At 43.2% G+C, this 17,828-nt stretch overlaps 1 protein-coding gene across 8 annotated transcripts in view; it reads right to left on the bottom strand.

Annotated features, from left to right (window-relative positions):
- Window positions 1-17,828, bottom strand: part of NR3C1 (nuclear receptor subfamily 3 group C member 1) — a 122,088-nt gene that overhangs the window by 14,598 nt on the left and 89,662 nt on the right. For all 8 annotated transcript variants that reach the window (XM_044225328.1, XM_044225302.1, XM_044225292.1 and 5 more), the window contains exons 3-6: window positions 13,644-13,807; window positions 8,007-8,123; window positions 3,300-3,578; window positions 2,171-2,315 (exon numbers count right to left, since the gene is read on the bottom strand). In XM_044225328.1, coding sequence (XP_044081263.1) covers window positions 2,171-2,315; window positions 3,300-3,578; window positions 8,007-8,123; window positions 13,644-13,807 — 705 coding nt within the window. The remainder of the gene's footprint in view (window positions 1-2,170; window positions 2,316-3,299; window positions 3,579-8,006; window positions 8,124-13,643; window positions 13,808-17,828) is intronic.

Raw genomic sequence — 17,828 nt, 5'->3', positions numbered from 1 at the left:
TTCTTAAGAGCTCCTGGAACACAATCTCAAGTCTGTTTCCTGGCCTACAAGCTTCTGCTTAATCCACTTCTCTCAGCTCGTACCTTTGCTCTGGTTTCTTCTGCTTGCAGGTTCCCACCTTCCCCACAGCTTGTTCTTCTGTACTGTTTGGTTCTCAGGTCCCTAGAGAGTTCTTCTGTGGTCCCCAAATCTAAACTAGCCTGCGCCCCATCCTCCCACACTCCCCCCCGGTCACACTATTGTAATCATGGCTCTCCAAAATAATTTCGGTTATTTATTCCATTTCCCCTTTGGAATGTGAGCAGGGGCCTCATCTATTGTGCTCAGCGTTACAGCGCAAGCTCCTAAAATAGTGTCTGGCACTTGGTAAGGACTCATGTATCACCGAGAGAATACTGTGCTGGAAAAGAAGTATCACCAGCAGAGAAAGAACACCACCTTTAACTCAGGATTCAGTTCAGCCAGGGCAGCTACCTTGCCTGACAGCAGAACGGTGAGATTTCTGCTGTAGGTAGTTTGCATCGATCCTGCCAGGTAAGTGGCCTTAGCCTGACCTAGTAGCAGTAAAAAGCTGTGTTCTGAATCTAGAATTACCCCAGTACTTGCAGCTTCTTTCACAATGCCTAAGAATGTCTGTAAAACTACCTGGAGCTAGTATCATCCAATCTCTACTAAAATACCTAAAATAATGTGAGCTTGCCACAGGGTAAGGCAGACCCTTCCATTTAACACTGTTCCAACAGATGCTTTTCTAGAACTTCAACCCATTGTTTTGGGGCCTAGAACACTCAAAAGAGTATCTCTGTAGGCTGTCCTCCTTGTTCCCAACTATGCCTTTCTCTTTCCTCCAAACATCCCCTGTTTGTTGACTGATATAAATTTCCATACTCTTTGCCATTCTGGACGTTATTAAGGTTGTCACTCCTAATTTTAATAGCACATCCAGTTCTAAACAAAACTGTTCAGAATGGATGGACTCAAATAGGGTGCAATGGGACTATTCTAATAACGGGATTTAAGGTTTCATTGATTCTTTGGACCTCTGGTCAAAAGCACCCTGGTGATCACAATTAAATCTTTGTTTCTTACTCTGCTCTGACCATGCGTATGTGTGTGAGAGGGTGAGAACTCCTTGGTTTCATTCTCATAAAGGAGGTAAGTTGTAGGCACAGGAAATAAGAAACCTGATAAGAGCTAGGGATATAAAGCAGAGAGGTCTTTTAAGGTGCTGAGTTGAGAGGCTTGACGAACAGATCATCTGAGTGGGAATGCTGCATCCATGAAAGAGAACAGTGAGGGAGAAAAAGAGGCCAGGTTCTGGGAAGCCAAAATCCATGCTGAGTATGCACCCGGTGAGCAGGGTGGAGACAGCAAGGACATCTGTGTGTTGGGGAGGTATGTGATGGGATCAAACTGTATTTTTGGAAGAAAAAAATTGTCAGCATGATGGAGGACACACTGGAGGCAGAAAACTAGTCAGGAAACAACTGCAGTGAGGTCAGGGGAATACTTCACAGATGGAAGCAGAGGCTGAGAAGACACAAGAATAGCTCATTTATAAAACCTGAAAATTTGATTGATTCTCTCCCAATTAAAAAAACTGTCCAAGTCATAAACACTGAGTAGGGCTTGCCATGCAATGAGGATCCTTTTGTCTCTCTGTCCCTCCTATCTTGTCAGCCAAGATATCCTCATCTGTAGTTGTTCCTATTCAAGGTGGTATTAACTGACCCCAGAGTTGACCCCAACTGTATTAAAAAGTACCCTCCAGGTGTAGCTGGTGGCTCAGCATGTTAAGCATCTGACTCTTGATATTGGCTCAGGTCATTATCTCTCATGATCCCAGGGTCCTTGGATGGAGTCCTACAGTGGGCTCTGCTCTAGGCAGGGAGTCTGCTTGAGATGCTCTCTCCCCCTCTTCCTGACCCTCCCCTTGCTCACTAACCTCTAAAATGGGTAAATAAATCTTAAAAAAAAATACCCTTCAATCTGTCCTGGGACAGTACATAATAATGCCCCATGTCCACCTGGCCTGCCATTAAACATTGATAAACAACTGTTTCAAGCTTGCCCAGTTTCAAGAACCCTGATAGAATTGGTTCAGTCCTGAATGATCACAAGAGCAATCCATCAGCTGGTAAAAACACACGGAAAATGACAAATAACTTACTCATTAATAATCAGATCAGGAGCAAAACACAGCACGTTTCCACTTGATTGTCTATATGATCTCCAGCCAAGGGCAAATGCCATGAGGAACATCCATGAATATTGCAGTAGGGTCATTTGGTCATCCAGGTGTAAGTTCCTGAATCCTGAATTAAGAGAAGTAAAGGGATTAGGAAACACTCTAGTCTCCAAAGAGAATATCAGCTCTCTGGAAACTACCACAAACCAGATAGGACTTTAGCCTTGTTTGGGGGGGGGGACCCCTGACAGACAGAGGAAGTGAAGCACTGAGGGGCATAGGTCTCCTCTGTCGTCTGATACGTTCAGATCAAAGCGCCCGCAAATACTTTTTAATAGCATGTAATGTAATAAAACTTACTGTCACTTTCACCCTATTTAAGCAAATAGAGTCCTGACTTGGTACATTACTCAGTTAATGAATTTAGTTTCAAAAATGTCCCCTGAGAGTTACACCTCTTTCCCTCTTGACAGATGAGGGATGATAGGAGGTCAGAGTACTTCATTCTTGCTCTGTCTCTTCTATCAAAATGAACATAAGCTTGTCAAATCTCCTGCAGCCATCAAGTCTGGGCTGACAGTGACGTGGACCTCTGCTGTTCCACATCAAGTTCCAACAGGGGGACATCAATTTCATATGATCTTAAATATAAGATTAGTTCAGATTTAGTTCGACCTGTATCACTTTATCTAATTACGAGGTTAGTACATCCTGACAGTACCTGATTTTTGCCAGTTTTACCCCGAGTTTTAAAAGTGATACACTGAAGGAAAACAAATGGGAGTTCTAAGAAGTATCTACGTGTGCTCCTGCCCTAGATTTGGGTACAAAAGGAATTCTTAAGTAAGTCCCGAGACTCTAGTTCTGACAGGACCTTGTCCAACCTCAAATCATTCCACTCTGAGCAACAATCTGAAAAGCAGGGAGCAACGTTCACATTTTATTATAAACTCTCCACTCCCATGCTTTCTGGGCTCTGCCCCGGTTGGGCCCCAGAACTGAGGAGGAAAAAACAGGGCAGGTCATGCGACTGGGAGGACACAGCCAGAGTGCCTCGGCTGAGGACGAGACACAGTTCTGTATCTTTGATGAGTTCCCTTCCGCCTCTTACCTGGTATCGCCTTGGCCCACTTCACTGCTGCAATCACTTGCCGCCCACCTAACATGTTGAGTGTGGTCATGATCCGCCAGGTCGTATCTGGGATAGAGCTGTCATATCCTGCGTATAACACCTCAGGTTCAATGACCTCCAGCAGGGACACCAGGGTAGGGGTGAGCTGTGGTAATGTTGCAGGAACTATTGTTTTGTTAGCAGGATTTTCCGAAGTTTCTTGTGATGCTCCTGGAGTGGCCTGCTGAATTCCTTTTATCTTTTTCTTTGTTTTTCGAGCTGTGGGTGTAAAAAAAAAAAAATATATATATATATATATATATATACACACACACACACACACACACACACACAGAAGTGAGTTCTAATCAGAAGGTCTGGGTGGCAGAGTTTCTTCAGGAAGTATTTTAACTTCTGAAACTATTTAGCAGTTATAAAGTGACACAGAAGAAGATAAGGCAAAGAGTCAAGAGGAGCCATGTGTATATAAATCCAGGCAATTCTTCATTGATTATCCTTTATATAAAATTAAGTGTCTTCCAATATTACATTAAAGTGATGTAAACAAAGCACTGCTAGAGATTCTTGCAAGAATTAATTTCTGTCTCACTTTCCCTCCAAAGTTGGAATTTTCACTGGTTTAATAAGTCAGTACTTCCACTAGCATTTGAAAGAAAGAGTCCAAGCTTGTAATAGCAGACTAGAAACTGGGGCTTAGGCTTAACCTAACCTAAGGTAATAAGGAAGAGAGCTATACTACTGATAACTTTGCACAGAGTCCCCTTCTTCTCAAGGAAGTATTAAAATGATACAGCAGATCCCATGCCCGAAGCAGCAACTTCAGCAGCAGAAATGTCCAGTTTTTATGTTTACATGAGGGATATTACTTGGGTTTAGAAACATTTGGGGAGATAAAGAAAAAACTTTATATTCCTTCATAAATTATTAGTGGGAGATTTCTGTTTTCTAAGAGATTTATATTGATGATTCCATGAACCTAAAGCATCCTTTATCATATTATGTACAAAGTAAAGCTATCTTCTAACTCTTAGTATGGAACAGCATAATCAAATTGCAATACAGATTCATACTCTTAAAGCTACAAATGAGAATTTTTTTTTTGACTCCATATGATGCTGAAGGCAACACAGAGAACTTTTAAATAAGCGCTCAGAGGTCCAAGGAAGGGCAATGAACAGAATTTATAGGAAAGAAGAAATGTATCCACGTCACTTATCAGGATACAACCAATTTTGGTAGGACAAAAGTAAATACTCATCACTTTTAAAAATAATTTTTAGAGTCTTTGTCCTTAAAATGACAGAATGGTCCCATTATTTTGTACTATGTTGAATAGGATAGTGAGATAGTGAAGAATTCTCATGTAACATTTCAAAACACAAAAAACGATCATGACAGAGCTATTTTTATTTTAACATGCTCTACTGGAAACACAGTATGGTGTGGTAGTAAGAAGCATAACTCTGAAGCCAACATGTCTGAATTTAAATCCTGGCTCTGTCATGCAATTGGTGGGATCCCCTAGTTATTGCCTGGGCCTTACTTTCCCTCTTCTGTCCAGTGAAGGTAATACTGGTACTTCACTCAGAGAGTGGCTGAGAATTAAATCAACTAAAATATGTACAAGGCTTAGGACAGTTGGTGGCTCCCATTAAGTGCTACAGACCTATCATCACCTCCAGTGGTGACAGAATATGCCTTTAGAGTATTCTGAAGGTAGGTAGTACAACGGGAGATAAGAGTGGTCAACTTTAAAATAGGAGGTGCTGCTACACCGAAAGTTAGGCAGCATTTTGAACACTAAAGGTACATTTCAAAATCATGGCAAGTGTTTTGTTGAGAAGGTAAAAGAACAGGCATGTCCCAAATCAATGCCCTGAAATAGTACTATAAAGACCTCAGTTCACCGTAACTTAACACTTACATTCCACATGAGAACAGGGCAAAGGATAGTAACAGGCCAGTGGATTTTCAAAAATCTCTATTTAGTATAGAATTAATTTCTTACACAACTTATCTTTAGCCCTAAGTGAGAGAACTACTCCTGCTTTTGAATAAAGCTCAGAATACTTACTAGAGCCAGAATGCGTACTAATACATTTTCATAGAACTTAAGAAGTTGTTAACTGAATTAGTTTAGCGACCAATTTTTTGTTTGTTTGTTTTTAAGATTTTATTTATTTATTTGACAGAGAAAGAGAGAGAGCACAGGCAGGGGGAGCAGTAGAGGGAGCGGGAGCTTGATGCGGGGCTTGATCCCAGGATCTTCATGAGCTGGGTGGAAGGCAGATGATTAACCATCTGTGCCATCCAGGAGCCCCAGCAATCATTATTTTTAAGCACTTGACTGATTTTTACTTGATATCAAGTTCCTGACTCCTTGGAGCATAGAGATTGTCAGCATCTGATTTCTACAGAAGTATTGAGTCTATGATAGTTTCCTTCCATTCTTAATAAAAAGAAATCTTATTTAGTTTCAAAACTTAGTTTAAAAGTATTAGGTATGTGGTGCCTGGGTGGCTCAGTCATTAGGCATTTGCCTTCAGCTCAGGTCATGATCCCAGAGTTCTGGGATTGAGCCCTGCATCGGGCTCCCTACTCAGTGGGGAGTCTGCTTCTCCCTCTCCCACTGCCCCTGCTTGTGTTCCCTCTCTCGCTGTGTCTCTGTGTGTCAAATAAATAAATAAATAAAATCTTAAAAAAAAAATTAGGTATGAAATCTGATCATGTCAAAAACCCCCCTATATTTAGGTTCCACGTGACTCTTCATAGCAAAAATAAAGCTGTAATTTGGAAAAGATTACACTACACCCTAAAATGAAGTAAAACATTGAGGATTACCCTTAAAACATATCTGTACTTAGTTGCCAGGTGAAACATTGAAAAAGGCCGCCTAAAATAAATCTGGAGAATTACTTGGTATAGGGGCAACAGCATCAAAATATACCACTTCTGATACTAAGGTCTGGAGAACCTCTACGGTTGTCCTTCCGGTCTCTCTAGGCAAGACGAGTCTTTCTAAAGTTTAAATCTGATGATGTCTCTGCCTTTACTTAGTCATTTTTACCTAACTCCTCCTCAGTTCTCTTAGATTTCAGACTCAATGTTGCTTCTGCCAAGGGAGCCTTCCCAGCTTTCCAGGACAGAACGAGGTGCCCCTCCTTGTGCTCCGGGGGCTCTGGCCCCTTCTGCAGTGTGCCATGCCTTTTGGGGACAGACTCTGCAACCCCGGTAGACCATATCCTCCTTCCCTGCGGGCACTGTCAAACTCGGTGCCCATCCCTGGCCTGCCTCCCTGTGGCTTCTGGAGAAGGAAAGTGCTACTCCCCCAAGTACGAAGGCTGTAAGTCCCTTCAGCACCACTGCTATCATCCTGGACCTCGCATTCTCAGTTACAGGAGAATCCCAAACTCCTTTCATAGCAATGTTAATTACACAACTTGTTATAGAAACAGGGATATGAAACTCAAGAGTTCTAACGACTTTCAGGCTTCTTCTCTACACGGAAAGCAAAACCAAACCTATCCCAGCACCTCCTTGAGGAGTTACTTCCCCGGGCAGATTTATCATCCATCTGCATCTCTCCAGCTGTAGAGCCAAGTAAAAAGCGAATGAGAGGAAAATGGACAGGTAAATACATCCGACAGAGAAACGTTTTCAACTCTAGGGAAGACTTTTGAGGCTGCAGAAAGGGAGGAGAAAAAGCTTGTTGCGAAGTCATTGTTACCTAGTTGACTTTCTTAGTATACGATCTGCCTCTAATGAAGGCTGTGTGTGCCGTAAGAACTGGTGAAAAAACTTAAGCATAATATGAAATATTCATTAAAAAATTCCTAGTTTAATGTGGAGAAAGGGGAACCCTCTTACACTGTTGGTGGGAATGCAAGTTGGTGCAGCCTCTTTGGAGAACAGTGTGGAGATTCCTCAAGAAATTAAAAATAGAGCTTCCCTACGACCCTGCAATTGCACTCCTGGGTATTTACCCCAAAGATACAGATGTCGTGAAAAGAAGGGCCATCTGTACCCCAATGTTTATAGCAGCAATGGCCACAGTCACCAAACTATGGAAAGAACCAAGATGCCCTTCAACGGATGAATGGATAAGGAAGATGTGGTCCATATACACTATGGAGTATTATGCCTCCATCAGAAAGGACGAATATCCAACTTTTGTAGCAACATGGACGGGACTGGAAGAGATTATGCTGAGTGAAATCAGTCAAGCAGAGAGAGTCAATTATCATATGGTTTCACTCATTTGTGGAGCATAACCAATAGCATGGAGGACAAGGGGCGTTAGAGAGTAGTAGGGAATTTGGGTAAATTGGAAGGGGAGGTGAACCATGAGAGACTATGGACTCTGAAAAACAGTCTGAGGGGTTTGAAGTGGCGGGGGGGTGGGAGGTTGGGGTACCAGGTGGTGGGTATTATAGAGGGCACAGCTTGCATGGAGCACTGGGTGTGGTGAAAAAATAATGAATACTGTTTTTCTGAAAATAAATAAATTGGGAAAAAAAAAATACAAAAAAAAAAATTCCTAGTTTATAAAGCAGTCAAAGTTATGCTAGTCAAGCGCATATATTGTAATGACTAAATTATTACTTTTGCTTACTTCTACTTTAAAAAGGAAAATAATACATTTTTTATATGCATGCAGAGGCTATTCCTTTCAGGCATTTACATTACCTTCCAAGTTCATTCCAGCTTGAAGACATTTTCGATAGCGGCATGCTGGACAGTTTTTTCTTCGAATTTTATCGATGATACAATCATTTCTTCCAGCACAAAGATAGTTGTGCTGTCCTAGAGGGAAAACAAAGGTGCTATCAAAATTTCCCAGGTTTTAAAAGGTATTTTTACGGAGGGACTTGATGCATTTCCCTTTTAGGTGGAACACAGCCTAGGACCCAGGCAGTGATTAAGAAAAGTACAGTGTCCTCACTTACACGGACCTTACAGACCTTACAGAGTTCAGTTTAAAAAAGTCTCCTTCTTATTCTGTCCAATACTTGTAGTTCATGAAAGACACTGCAGCATATACGTAGAGAAAAGGGCACCAATGCTCAGGGTAGCCTCCGATATATTTTCCCAAACTGAACACCTCCATGATGGAGAAGCAGAACTTGGCCACCCACTGCCCTCTTGGCCCTTCCCTGGCACCGCCCTCCAAGGCCACTTTGTTCTACGTATAAGTGGAAACCTTCTCAAGCACAGTTTAACAGCCATGGAGGAGGTCTGTGAGCACTCCTTCATTATGACTTCTTACTTAATGCTAAGGAGGGTTAAAGAGGAAACTGCTTTCCAAATATTCTGAGTCCCACATGGAAAATGACTCTCATGCAGCATTAGGCCACCATGTGCAAATCCAGTGTGCTCGCCCTTCAGCTCTGTGACTGGTGCCACACTCCTTCTTCAGGGGGAAGCTGCCAGCAACTAGTTAAGGAAATCTCACCGCTGACCGGCTAACTAGTACATGGATCTCATGGATACCTGTTCATTCGTTCACATGCTTTGTACAGTGTGAGAATGTTTGAGTTGACCACTGCCCCAAATATTTACAACTGTTGCTGTCTAAAATCTTCCAGCACCTAGAACTTAATAATGTGCTAAGAGGCAGAAGTACAGTTTTCACCTGACAAATAAATTGCCAGGAAAAGACAGTCTCTGTACCCTTGTACATTGTACCGTGCACTTTCTTGTAGTTTTCTTTTAATGTGGTTACGGAATGTTGAAGGAAACTCTGAGGATCTGCCGGCCTGCCAGAAGCTATGAAAGGAGCCTCTTGCACAAAACCCGTGCAGCAACACGAACCCTGGACAACTGAGAGTCCGCGAACTTCACCCTACAAGGGATGGGATTCAGAGGACTACTGGACATTTCTCAAGAGGAAATTACCTTCAGAGGAAAGAGAAAAATTACCATTATCAACTCACTAGGGTGACTATACCTCATTCAGGTTTCTGGGTAAGGATCCTTCCTTTATAGGGCAGTCTAAGACTTGGCGGGAAACATAGTCTGTTCACGTCTTTAGAAAGGGATAACTCACAGCGCTATTAAGAATGTGTTTTGGGGGGCGCCTGGGTGGCTCAGTGGGTTGGGCCGCTGCCTTCGGCTCAGGTCATGATCTCGGGGTCCTGGGATCGAGTCCCGCATCAGGCTCTCTGCTCAAGGGAGCCTGCTTCCCTCTCTCTCTCTCTGCCTGCCTCTCCATCTACTTGTGATTTCTCTCTGTCAAATAAATAAATAAAATCTTTAAAAAAAAAAAAAAAGAATGTGTTTTGGGGACACAGTTCCCACTTGTGTGAGGAGTAGGCCACCAAGGTGACCAGTGGCATGCAGTTGAACTTGGTTCCAAAGCTGCCTTCCAAGGCCAGATGTCTGTACCGGCTGTTTCCATTCCTTTCCAAGTCATGTACGTTACGTGACTTCTTCTTTGGGTGACATGAAATGGAAGCACTAATCCAGCAATTCTAACCTCTTTAAAGCAAACGGAGGAACAACAAATGCATCCATGGTTGGGGCAGTTAAAATACAGAGTTCCACCCCGTAAGCATCTCCCCTTATCACTGTCCTGCAGAATCTGAGCTGTTCGATCACAGGGATCCTGTGCCTACAAAAGTTAAAATTAGTCCTTTCTGGTCATTAGTGTGAAGCTGGGCACATCTGACTGTGTTTTATCTATAAAAGGAGGAGTTTCACCTAGTGGGCACTTTTTTATAAGACATGGGCATGCATCACTAATTGTCACTCCTGGTCAGTCCGTCTGATAAGACAGTGAGTCATCTTAGTTTGGAGTTCCTATGTCTTCTACCACTTTGTAAATTCCTCTTCTGCCTGATAGCAGATGTGAGGAGAAAAGAGTTCAAGACAGCTGGAATTTTTTTTTTTTAACATTGTTCTGTTTGCACTGTATTTACTTTTATGGTTAATACCTAGTTTTGGCAAGTGATTCTGGTTTCTATTTATGGTTGGTGTGGTAGCCAGCCCCCAAGATGGCCCCCAACAGTCTCTGCCTCCTCGTGTTCACACTCTTGTGTGACCAATAAAATATGGCCAAAGTCACAGGAAGTCACATCTGAGAACCAGTCCTAAGGGCATGATTGCCTCCATATTCTGCTCTCTCCTATGGATCGGTTGTTCTGGGGAGGCCAGCTGCTCTGCTGAGAGCAGCCTGAGCCAACTGCCACACACCAAGGACTGAAGCTCCCTGCCAAAAGCAGCGTTAACAGGCTTGAAAACGGGTCCTCGGGCTCCAGGCTGGATGACTGCACCCCCAACCTACAGTCTGAATATGACTATATGAGGGGCCAGAACTGCCCTGCTACTCACCTCCTTCCAAATTCGTGACTCAGAAACTGCAGGACAGTCAGTGCCTACTGTCTGAAGCCAATACTTTCTGGCGTCGTTTGTTACACAGCCGTAGATCACTAACACAGTAAGGATAGTAAACTGCTTGTTTTTCGGTTTTAAAAAAACAGAGGTCCGAGGAGAAGGGCATGTTCTGGGGGTGTCTGCACTTGGTTTACCCTGTTTGAAACATCCAGGTCTTAAATGTGAACTCTGTAAGCGTGAGTCTGTTTCTTTACCTGCTCTCAAAAACTGTGTGGTGTGGTAGAATGTGCCCTCGTGAGGGCCGGGAAGCCCTTCATCTGAACTGCAGCTGTGTTTCCCGGCTCTGTGATCTCTGTAAACTTTATTACATTTTCTGAGCCCCTATTTCCCTATCCGCAAAGCTATCTTGCTGGGCTTCTGCAGGTAAGACAGCCCTTCTGCAAGGGTGGAAGGCAGTTGTGGAGAAGGCTCTTACAAACAGCGCCTGCACCTTGTGAGCACTCAATCAGTGCCAGCTGGGAAATCACTCCCTTGCGACTGCTTTCATCTCTGTATCTAACCTGATTATATAAACTCGCAGAGGGTCATCGTAGCCTGGGAGGGTACTGTGCTGGGATCCCAGCGCTGCCGCTTCCACTCTCCGCCTCACTTTCCTGGACTGTCAAATAGGATCACTGAGGCCTCTAAGAGCTCACAGAGCCCTTAATTAAATGGTGTGACAAACAATAAAACAGTGCTGGGTTCATGGTACACTCAGGATAGTGAATGCCTATCACCATTATGACCCACCGACAAAGCTTACACGTACTTCTGTGCAAAGGGGACGTAAGACAAACGGACTTGGTGGGGGGCAGTAATCACTCAACTAGCACACATAGAAAGAAAAGAAGCTACCCACAGTTTTATTCCGTATGCAGAAAAGCAACTCCCGGAATACTGGGTTAAAAACTTCAAAATAGCCATTCAACCTAGATTAAGGATTTAGATAAGTAATAAGTAAGTTAAACTTGGCAGATTTCTTAAAAACACCTGAATGTTTGGGTATTTACATTATGCCATTCTGAGGGCAGGGTAACTGCTATTTCCAGCAGGTGCGGAAAATGGAGTGCCAAGTATGTTGCAGATCTTACTTCATCTCTGTAATTCTCTAAGAAAGTGCTCCAAAATATGTATCTGGGCTTTAAAACATTTCTATCAATTCTACAAAGAAAAAATAAAACTGCTAAGAGTTATCAAAAGATTACAGAATTTTAGAACTGGAAGGGACATGCGGGAAAATGAAAATCCAAATAGGATTTACTTAACAGAGTCCACAGTTAAACCTTTGCCTACTAATTACGTAATCGAGCCGTCAGACTTAAGCACTACTTACACATTTTGAAATGGTACAGCTAATATTCTATGAAATTTGTACCTAAAAGCAAGTATAAGAATTTAATTTTAAAGCAGGGGTGAAGCCCAGAGGGCATATGGCCCAGTATTTTACTGGGAAGTACGTTTAGCGCTTTTTTGGTTTTTTTTTTACACTTTTTAAAGGGCACTGGAAGCTTTTAGGTAAGCTTGCCCTCTCTAACATCAATGCCTGCCTTCCTTGCCTGCCTTCTCTTTGCCAGAATGAGACATACTTGGTCCCTATAAGCAACGTATGTATAGCCCTGTTTTAAAGAATTTTTCATTCTCCTCCATTTTAACTAAAATATTTTTTTTGAAATATCCGTTTTTTTCTTCTTCTAAGGTTCCATAGTCTCATTCTGAATTTCATTTTCAGAAATCAACCAGTCAATACTACTGTAATATTATTACTGCTATCACTGCATGTACATCATGGAAATAACTCATAATTTAATGAAGTGCTGAAGTAGGTACAGTGACAGGAACAGGCTTCACTCTCTTGGGTCTGTAGTGGGTCACGGTAACAGGAGTGCTCGGTGCTCCGTGCGACCCCTCCGTAGGACCAGGCAGCCCCTGACCTGGGCAAAGCCTGCATCCCTGTTCTCTGTGTGGGGTGACGGGAGTAATCTTATAGTTGGCTCATGTATTACAAACTAATCCAAACAAAAGAAAATGACTCATCTGACTCTTAAGGTTATGCAAACAGAACTCTAGGCAAATAATAATATCCTTTTTATATTGTGAGTGGATAGATAATTACACTTCTTTAACAATTAATATAATCAGAGCTTTAGGTAATGCATTCAGGCCACAACTACCTTCAACCTGCTTTACAAGTAACTAGAGTACATGATTTTTTCCCAAGACAACTCACGGGGAATGAATTTCTCTTTTTTGAAGGAGCTGATGTTATTGCCCTTGGCAGTAGGCTGAATCCATAACAAGGGTAAAGTTCATATTAATATAATATTCATAGAGTGAAATCAGCTCTTCTGAAATACCTATTTCCTTGACCTCCTCAAGCAGTTTATCACTTGCTTCTCTGTATTTTAACCTCTGTACCTGGAAACTGTTAACTCATCCTTCACTTCAAGTAGACCATGACCACCCAGAGGACAGGGACCAGCTCTTATGCAAAGTAAGATTTGTGGCTCAATAGGAAAAAAAAAAATCCCATCCAGAGACTTTCTCCCTCCTAGTTCTTACTGTCACTCATTTCTGTCATACCGGAACAGTTGGTGGTTTTGGAACCAACTACTTGCCGGGAGTTAAAGCCTATGATTCTCATACAACGAGCATGATGTTACCGCGGGAACCTAACACCGCCATCTCACACGACAGCCCTTTCTTACATTTACCTTCTGTTCTCTGACCAAACTCCCGCCCCTGAATTTATACTGTTCTATTTTATTCTAGTTCTGCTTGTGTTGCTTTTTAAAATCTCTTTCCCGCTGGAAGACCTAAGAGCCACCTCCAACCCACCTGCCTCTCCTGACGTCCAGCCTGAATGGGGTTCACATACAACAGAAACTGCAAAATCCACCGTGAGAGACAAGAACCCGATAGAGGAAAAATAAAACTCTTCAAAACACACACTACCTTCCACTGCTCTTTTGAAGAATACTTTGCAGCTCCCGCAAGTCAAGACCCCATAATGACACCCCGAGGCTTCGTCAGAGCACACAAGGCAGAGTTTGGGAGGTGGTCCCGTGGCCGCAGACGAGCTGGATGGAGGAGAGCTGACATCTGGTCTCATTCCAGGGCTAAGGAAGGAAGAAAGCAGGGTGATGATTTAACTGTCACGGCTGTTAAATATCATAATCCATTCCTCTTAACTCCTCACTCCCCAGTGAGCAAGTCCACACCGAACTCTGGTGTCATGGACTAGCAGGCATTATAATTGCCCACCTAAATGTATCCAAACAATGCTGAATTCTTCTTTCAGACAAAATTAAGAGTGAGGTCATTTAAGTATTCCCTAAAAAAGAATGGTGACAACAAGCTTCACTTAGAAACTGTACTTGTTAGTTTCTGAGGGCTTCTTAGTATTCCTCATCCCCTTGAGGACGGTGTCCTGTGCGTACGGTGTCACTCACCCTTTTCAAGTGTGCAGCTGATGAGTCTGGCTCCCTGGACCACTTGCATCTACCACAGGGATCAAGACACAGGATGCATCCGTCCCTTCAGAAAGACGCTTCCCACCCCTTTAACTGCTTAGGACATCCATCTAATTTTTGATTCTTAAGATCTCGTACAGGCATCTTTCTAAATTCAGTCATGTCTCAGGACAGCTCTACCCCTGTCTTCCACGAGCCAGAGCTTTTTACGTGCCTGAGTCTGGGCTGCCATCTCACTCCCGGGTCATCTGGGCTGACCCTACAGCTTATGAGGATGCAGAACTGTGACTCCAGCCTTGCGTCTGGCTCGCGGTGAGAGAAGGAACGTGGGGCTTTCACAGGGAGACCCTTGTTCTGCCCTCCCCACTCACTGAAGGTGCAGCCTCGAGAAAAAGGAGAGGGGGAATCTGCTTCCCCCCCCAGCTCTCTTTTTTCCTTTTGTAAACTTCTCACCACACTGAGTGCTGTTCTAGTATTTGAAGATCCTTTATTCCTCATTTGTTTTGGAGATTTTCTATGAGCCCAAAACTCCCCTTAATTCTCTCCACAAATGAAGCCCATGTGCCTGGCTGATCCTCTGTCGCAGAGACTTCTGTGAAATGGTCAGGGTTCCCACCACCCCAGTTTTGGGAACAGGCCTTGGGGTTCCATGATGTTCTCTGAACACTGTCAGGAACTTCTGGAGACTTCTCCATCACAGGGTACTGATTTCCCTGCTGGGTCTGGGAGAGTGCACGGAGCACATGCCGACAGCCTGCAGTGGGAGAGCATAATCCAAATGGACTCTGTTGTAGGTCCCGTGTGAGCTGCCCTGGATGAATGGAAACTTGGGACTAATGTGGAGTGGCTGCTCTGGGCCAGACTTCGACAGAGAGGTAGGAAGGTCTTAGAGTGAGTGAACGGAGCAATGTGTTAGGGAAGCAAAAACTTCCTTGGCTGAAGTCCTGAAGATGCTCCTATTCCTGCTCAGCCCATCTCTGTCATCTGACAGCTATTTTTAGGGACCAACCAGTTGTTTATGGAAAAGGAGTGTAATATTTAAAGATTTGAAAGGTTGCTTCTGTAATGTTTCCTCAACCAAGTATATGTATTTGTATACATTATACACAAACACATATGTATATGTACTTAAATTTTTTTTTTTAAACAGTGCTTTGTAGTAAAGGCATAGCTCAGTGACGCTGCAGGCTCAGTTCCAGACCACAGACAGCAGTGAAGGGAGTATCTCAAGAAAGCAAGTCAAATGACTTTTTTGGTTTTCCAGTGCACACAGAAGTTACATTTTTACTTTTCTGTAGTCTATTAAGGTATGCAAGAGCTTTATGTCTACAAAAACAATGTATATACTTAATTTAAAAATACTCATTGCTAAAAAAATGCTAACCATCATCTGAGTTTTCCGCAAGTCATCATCACAGATCACCAGAACAACTATAATAAAGAAAAATCTGAAAGACTATTACCAAAATGTGATACACAAATACACAATGAGCAAATGCTGTTGGGAAAGTGGCACTGAAAGGCTTGCCTGACTTTGCATTTTTTAAAAACTGAAGCTTCCGGCAAACCCTAAATGCGGTAAGGCAGAGTGCTCTCCAATGAGGTGTGCCTGTACTTTGTAAAACACTTCAGTAATACAATCTCGTTGAGCCTCCCAGCCGCCCTGTGGAAAGATGGTGTCACCTCGAGATGAGGCCACGCAGGAGGAGGAGGGTGAGCAGGGGGCCCGTTTGCAGTCAGACTGACATGCTTCACATCCCTGCCCTCCCACTGGAAAGCCTGTGTGAGCCTGGGCTGGTGGCTACTGCTCTGAGTTGGTTTCCATGAATGGCCTGGGAAGGACATCACCTGTGTATGTGTATCTCTGAAAACATACACAGGAATACACACAAAATCTAGCACACTGTCCCCGCATCAAGCAAATATTCCATAGATGGTCCTTCTTTGCTGTTTCAGAAAAACTGAAGATTTTATGAAAAAGCATTATGTAAGTGGAAAGTAGTATGAAGCCTGAAACCCAGGATGGTATTCCCTAATTCTAGCTTATAAATTACAGTGTATGCAAAATGGGCCGTCGAGCCTTGAATGACCGACGGCAACAGGGAAAGGGCAAAGGAAATGAGCAAGTGCACCGATGCATGTATAGCTAGCGATCTCTAAACCCAGGCAGCCTCCTGGCCTCCCATCAATCCTTCCACGCTACCTCCCGTAAGCACAGGGCATGTGGAAAGCTGCCAAGTGTGCCACCACAGACAACAGGGGAAGAAGTCCTGTTTTTGTCACAGAAATGAAGATGAGGAAGGCCCGTAACAAACACCAATGGAAACAAGGATGAGGACGACATGGTGCGCAACTCTAAGTGTGACCCTACAAGACCGCTGAAGGGCTCCAGTCCAACCAAAGGACTAGCATGACAAGCAAACCACGTGGAAGCACCATCATTTAATAGGGGTACATGGCAAATGCATGACAGAAAGAAATCAAAAGCACTTAAGAATGTGAGTGTGTCTCACACCCCTTTGAATGGAAAAGCTAACATGCCCTGAGTCTTTGATCAGTGTGTGTCAATTTATACTATTTTGTAGTCTATTAAGGTGTGCAAGAGCTTTAGGTCCACAAAACAATGTATATACTTAATTTAAAAATACTTCATTGCTAAAAAAATGCTAACCATCGTCTGAGTTTTCAGCGAGTTATCATCACAGATCACCAGCTCTGCCAAATGTTCTGAAGAGCTAGGACTGACTCGATCCACAGTGCTTTCTTTTAAGTGAAAACTCCTAGGAACAAAATGCCTTGTTCTAGGTGGATACTCGAATGCTGTTGCCCATTTACAGTGGAGCGTGTGCTCAGCTTAGTCCTCAGGCCATGAGGTTTACATTAGAGTTGAGAGAGGAAGAAAAAAACCACACACACAACACACGCAAAGCTGGGTTTTTCTCTTGAGTTCTCCTGCCAGAAAAACAAGTGGTGAGAGGAGGCTCATGGAAGGATTATGAGAAGTAATCACACCTTAAGGAGCATGTAAAATGTGTGGTAAGTCACATCCTTCCATCTAGCCCAGGGTCACGATCCCTGAATAGCAGGCACTGTGACAATACAAAGGCCCTATCACATATCTAAGTGGTACTGTGGGTGAAATGCATCACTGAAATAATGAACCCTGAAACTTGGGGAATTTTTATCTGCCTCCTGTGACATGGGACTGCCTAGAGGGCTTCAGGTAAGAAGAAGCACCGTCAACATCCTTCCCTGTGTGCCAGGGGAGGGGTAATGGTCCTTCAGAAGCTTATGAAGTTCAGGTAGTTGTAGATACTCCTTGTGACTCTAGCCCCAAACATCACATTTTGGTTTTTGAAAGGTTAGTACTGCAGTGTGCACTGCAAAACCCTATCAGTGAACTTCGTGTAACGCTGTTACATTAACATCCACTGGTCTGTCTTGCACGTTGAATGGATCTTTTACCCATGCATGGTTTTGTACTGTCATGCATTAGTCAGTTGGAAAATATTGTTTCACTGAGTTAGGCAGATTTTCCAAATGTTGACACAGTTCATTAAACAATGTAAGAGTCACATCTGTCAAGCTCACAGTGGCAGATAGAAGTCTTAAAAAGTTCTAAATTCTGTTTGAAAGCTCAAATTTTTATAGACCGGCAACAAATACT

The sequence above is a fragment of the Neovison vison genome, chromosome 1, assembly GCF_020171115.1.
Source record: "Neovison vison isolate M4711 chromosome 1, ASM_NN_V1, whole genome shotgun sequence".
NCBI classification, from domain to species: Eukaryota; Metazoa; Chordata; class Mammalia; order Carnivora; family Mustelidae; genus Neogale; species Neogale vison.
This window is presented reverse-complemented; position numbering and strand designations above follow the sequence as displayed.